This window comes from Arvicola amphibius, chromosome 14, assembly GCF_903992535.2.
Source record: "Arvicola amphibius chromosome 14, mArvAmp1.2, whole genome shotgun sequence".
Taxonomy (NCBI): Eukaryota; Metazoa; Chordata; class Mammalia; order Rodentia; family Cricetidae; genus Arvicola; species Arvicola amphibius.
In genome coordinates, this window is record NC_052060.1 from 32,997,774 (window position 1) to 33,002,525 (window position 4,752).

Here is a 4,752-nt window from a genome sequence, read left to right on the forward strand (position 1 = left end):
GTTTCCAGTGATTTTTAAACTAGTGCACATTTCATTCAAGGGTACTGTGTGTGATGGATGCCCACCTTCTCCTCTGCCCAATCCTGTTTTCAGTGAGGAGCAGTGTGTTTCATTTTACAATTCAAACGGTAGATTAAATTTTTAGTGCTAGATTATAAAGTACCACGGCATTTCTGGTTTCTGTCTTGTTCACTCGACAATTTATGCTTGAAGACCTAAGCACCTGTGTCATGTGGATATCAATACCACACTAAGAGGACTTATTCAGACATTCTGGAGGATTCTATACTGATGCTAGACAACCCTTATTTCACATTGTGAAGAATGGGATTTTTCCAGCAAGCAGCTAAGAACTCTGTAGTGTATGTTAATCTTTGCAAGGCTTCTAGTAAACCAAATAAAAAATTACATGTTGAAGTATTTGCCTCTTCTTGAGAAACTATATAGTGAGAGGAGAAAAATAAAGTCTAGAATTTTATTCTTTAACAAGTAATTTAAAACTAACTGACCAATGCTTTTCTTTCTCTAACAGTAAAAGCATATTAATACATAAATATCTGTCCTATTAATTTTGATATGTGCTGTGTTTATTTTTTTGAGGTCAAAATAGATCATGCTGACACACTTAGGGGTAGGAAGCTTTTCAAAAATAATTCCAAAAATATTAAAAGAGTACAGTTGAGAGTTACACAAATGTTTTTCCATCTATTCTTCATGCTACAGCTTTCAATTTTGTTACCTATGCCATTATAAGCAAATGATTCCATATTTAAAATTATCATTAATCTGACAAAGGTGCATGGATCCTTTCTTTCCTGATTCCAGGCAAGCACTGCTCTTATCTTGGAGCGTTCCAGCCAGACCATATTTGACAATTTTCTTCTTCTTCATCTTCTTCTTCTTCTTCTTCTTCTTCTTCTTCTTCTTCTTCTTCTTCTTCTTCTTCTTCTTCTTCTTCTTCTTCTCCTCTTCTTCCTCCTCCTCCTTCTCCTCCTCCTCCTCCTCCTCCTCCTCCTCCTCCTTCTTTTTCTTTTCATTCCTTTGCAACCTAGCTTTTGTATGTGCATTTCTGTTTTCTTGGTGATTTAACTTTCATTTGTTCTCACTGTGGAACTGTCATACTCAATAATTGAGCTTGGATAAACAAAAAAAGTCAAAATGATGCTTTGTAAACTGCGAGTCATCCAGCGAAGAATCATTTGACAAATGGAGAATTATTGCTATGAAGAACATACACACATGCATAGTTTCCTTAATAAAGAAACAATTCCCATAATAAACAGCGTGCCTTATCCTTTGACTCCTTTGAAATGCAAGATGCAGTCCATTGATCTGAATGTTTAGTTCAAAATCTTCCATTTACATTCAGTTATGACATAAAGAGAAAGGAAGAATGATAAAGTTTAGTGTGCTAGCGATAATGATTACTTTATTGTAAAAATATCCCCTCGCATTTTTCTTCTGAAATGCATATTTCATATTCCAACTGTCATTTATATCAGTACTCATGCGGCAGTTAAGGGACAAGAAATTCACTACCCATTGGAAAAGATATTTGAAAATTGACATGAAACTTCAGTTGAGAAAGCTTTGCTTCTTTTTGTGCATTTAATATATACTAAAAACACAATAAACCTGCAGATTCACATGCTTGAGGGAAGTCTTGTTCAGTGGCCGAAGGACCTACCCAAGACCTGCTAGTTCTCTACGTCCCACTGCCTGCAAACTTTGAAAATAATTAACCAGCAAACATTCCAATCGGAAAATTATTTTCGAAACTGCTTTGTTGTGAATCTAATGTTTCCAGGTAAGACTGATTTAACAAGGAGACAGCAGCACAATGCAATGCTGAAACGTAACACGCTCTGGAGCCACCCAGATTTAAATCTTGGCTACTGGCATTTTCCAGATGTGTGATGATAATGGTCGGCAAGATAGTGAGGAGCTCTGGAATCAGTTTTTGTGTCAGAGAACTGTAGAATGGGAGGGGAAAGGAGAGGAGGAGGAGGGGGAAGGAGGGAGAGAAAGAGAGACTGGGGGGGGGAGACAGGGAGACAGGGAGGGAGGAGAGAGAGGAGAGAGAGAGGAGAGAGACAGAGAGGAGAGAGAGAGAGAGAGAGAGAGAGAGAGAGAGAGAGAGAGAGAGAGAGAGAGAGAGGAGAGAGAGAGGGAGGGAGGGGGGGGGGGAGAGAGAGAGAGAAGGGGGAGAGAGAGGGGGAGAGGGAGAGAGAGAGAGAGGAGAGAGAGGAGGATTTGATTCTCACAGCATCCAGCTCCTAAGTGATTGTGAGAGAGCACTAGGGAGCTCGCTGCTGCTGTGATGCTGAAGTGATGATGGTGATGGAGATGACAATGGCACCGGCCGGCCGGACCAGTTCCTGGGAATCACCTCCAGCCCTGGCGGCTGGGCGGCGGCAGCGGCGATCGCCGAGGCAAATCCGCGCTCGCACCCGGGCCTGCGGGGCAGGGGCGCGGCGCTCGATTTCCTTCCCTGCCTCCGCAGGCCCTGTGCGCATGCTCGGCCTACGCTGCCCCAGCCTTTGATTGATCGGTCGGGAGCGGCTGCGACCCTGGGCTGCAGACAGGCGGGGATGGAGAGGCCGGCGCTTGGAGCAGCGCAGTGAGCAGCGGCGGCGGCCGGTGAGTACCGGTGAGTACCGCGGCATGGGGCTCCGCAAGAAGAGCACCAGGAACCCCCCGGTGTTGAGCCACGAATTTATGGTGCAGAACCACGCGGACATGGCCTCCTGCGTGGGCATGTTCTTCGTGCTGGGGCTTATGTTCGAGGGCACGGCCGAGATGTCGATTGTGTTCCTCACGCTGCAGCATGGAGTCGTTGTCCCCGCGGAAGAGCTGCCTTCAGGGTCCAGGACCCTTTACCATTATGGGGTCAAAGATCTGGCCACAGTGTTCTTCTACATGCTTGTGGCCATCATCACCCATGCCACCATTCAGGAGTATATTCTGGATAAGATCAGCAAGAGACTGCAGCTCACCAAAGGCAAACAAAACAAACTGAACGAGGCGGGGCAGCTAAGTGTGTTCTATATAGTGTCTGGTATCTGGGGCATGATGATTCTGGCCTCTGAGAACTGCTTGTCAAACCCCACTCTATTGTGGAAGTCTCCTCCCCACAAGATGATGACATTTCAGATGAAATTTTTCTACATCTCACAGCTGGCTTACTGGTGTCATAGCTTTCCAGAGCTCTACTTCCAAAAAGTGAGGAAGCAAGATGTCCCGGGTCAGCTCATCTTCATCGGTCTCCACCTCTTCCACATCGGAGGGGCCTATCTCTTGTACTTGAACCACCTGGGCCTGTTGCTGCTGCTGCTGCACTATTCCGTCGAGCTGCTCTCCAACCTATGCAGCCTGTTCTACTTCGGTGATGAGCGGTACCAGAAAGGGCTGACTCTTTGGCCTCTGGTGTTTATATCAGGGAGACTGGTGACATTGATTATCTCGGTGATCACAGTAGGGCTTCACTTGGCAGGGTCACAGAATCCGAGTAACCTCTCTGAAAATGTCAATGTGTTGGCAGCTAAAATCGCTGTTCTGTCTTCGAGTTGCAGTATCCAAGTGTACATAACATGGACCTTGACTACTCTGTGGTTTCAGAGATGGCTAGAAGATGTAAGTCTTCACGCCCCGGGGAGGAAGAGACGGTCCAGGTCGAGAAAAAGCACAGAAAATGGAGTGGAGAATCCAAATAGAATAGATTCTCCCCCAAAGAAGAAAGAAAAAGCTCCTTAAGGGGTTGCCAGTTGATTCTTACCTCCAAGGGAATCCACTCCTTACTATGTGGTGTCTCTGTGCTAGAGATTTTCTGTTCTTCAGAACGGGTTGTGCTCTTTGACTATTGCTATTGTGTTGTCTAATGTGTTTTTAAGGTTTTGGAGCCTCATGAGTGGGAAAAAATTAAGACGAAACCACTCATCCTCAAAATACTGTTAGAATAGTTAACAGATCAACACCATACTTAGTTTAGAGTCTTACCTCAGTGATTCTGCAAATGATTTGTGGTCATGACTGCAAAATTGTGTGCATAAATAATAGTTTCCTGCTTCAAATGTTCTGTATGGCATTAACAAGACTGGTAGCAAAGTCATTTTCTTACAGCATAAAGTGGAAAAACTGATAAAGGTATAACTCAAACCAGTATTATGTAATTGTTGGGATTTTTATGGTTTTGAATTTACAACAGAGAAGATATTTGTTAAACGGCCAAGATCATCATGTGTTTAATGTTATAAGTAGTGGTTGTTAGTGTTACACCCACATTAAAGAATCAAAATACAAATAAATGACATGTGTGGAGATACTGAAACATATTGAATCAAAATATCTTTAATAAATGTGATGGATTACTGAAGAGGTAAAGTTGTTCCTGTTTATTTTAAACACTTGTAAATGAAAATTTGCAAAATTAAATATTACTGAAAGAAGTCACACTTATTCTCTTAATATTTATTTAAAGAGGTACTTGTAGATTCCTAAATATGGTGAAAGCAGTGTATCAGAAAAATATTATGTGAACAATTTTTAAAATGTATATACACATACAGTATATAGGTATATAGGTATGTATGTGTGTTTATATGTGCAGGTGATTATATCTGAGAAATATTTGCCAAATTAAACTTCATTTGAAGATTAGGTGGCCAAATAGATTTATGAAGAGATTTTAAAGCGGTGTTGTTATTGTAACTTGCTTCTGTCTTTAATTTGGAAACACCTATATAGGGCAATCTT

At 42.4% G+C, this 4,752-nt stretch overlaps 1 protein-coding gene across 1 annotated transcript; it reads left to right on the forward strand.

Moving 5' to 3' along the window:
* The first annotated feature begins 2,560 nt into the window (after positions 1 to 2,560).
* Tram1l1 (translocation associated membrane protein 1 like 1) lies at positions 2,561 to 4,365 on the forward strand. Its single transcript, XM_038311586.1, has one exon. The coding sequence runs from the start codon at positions 2,665 to 2,667 to the stop codon at positions 3,751 to 3,753; it is 1,089 nt and encodes a 362-aa protein (XP_038167514.1). The 5' UTR covers positions 2,561 to 2,664; the 3' UTR covers positions 3,754 to 4,365.
* Positions 4,366 to 4,752: the final 387 nt, after the last annotated feature.

Bases quoted from the DNA above. Each gene is read 5' to 3' on its own strand.
- Tram1l1 (XM_038311586.1), top strand. From the start codon at position 2,665: ATGGGGCTCCGCAAGAAGAGCACCAGGAACCCCCCGGTGTTGAGCCAC.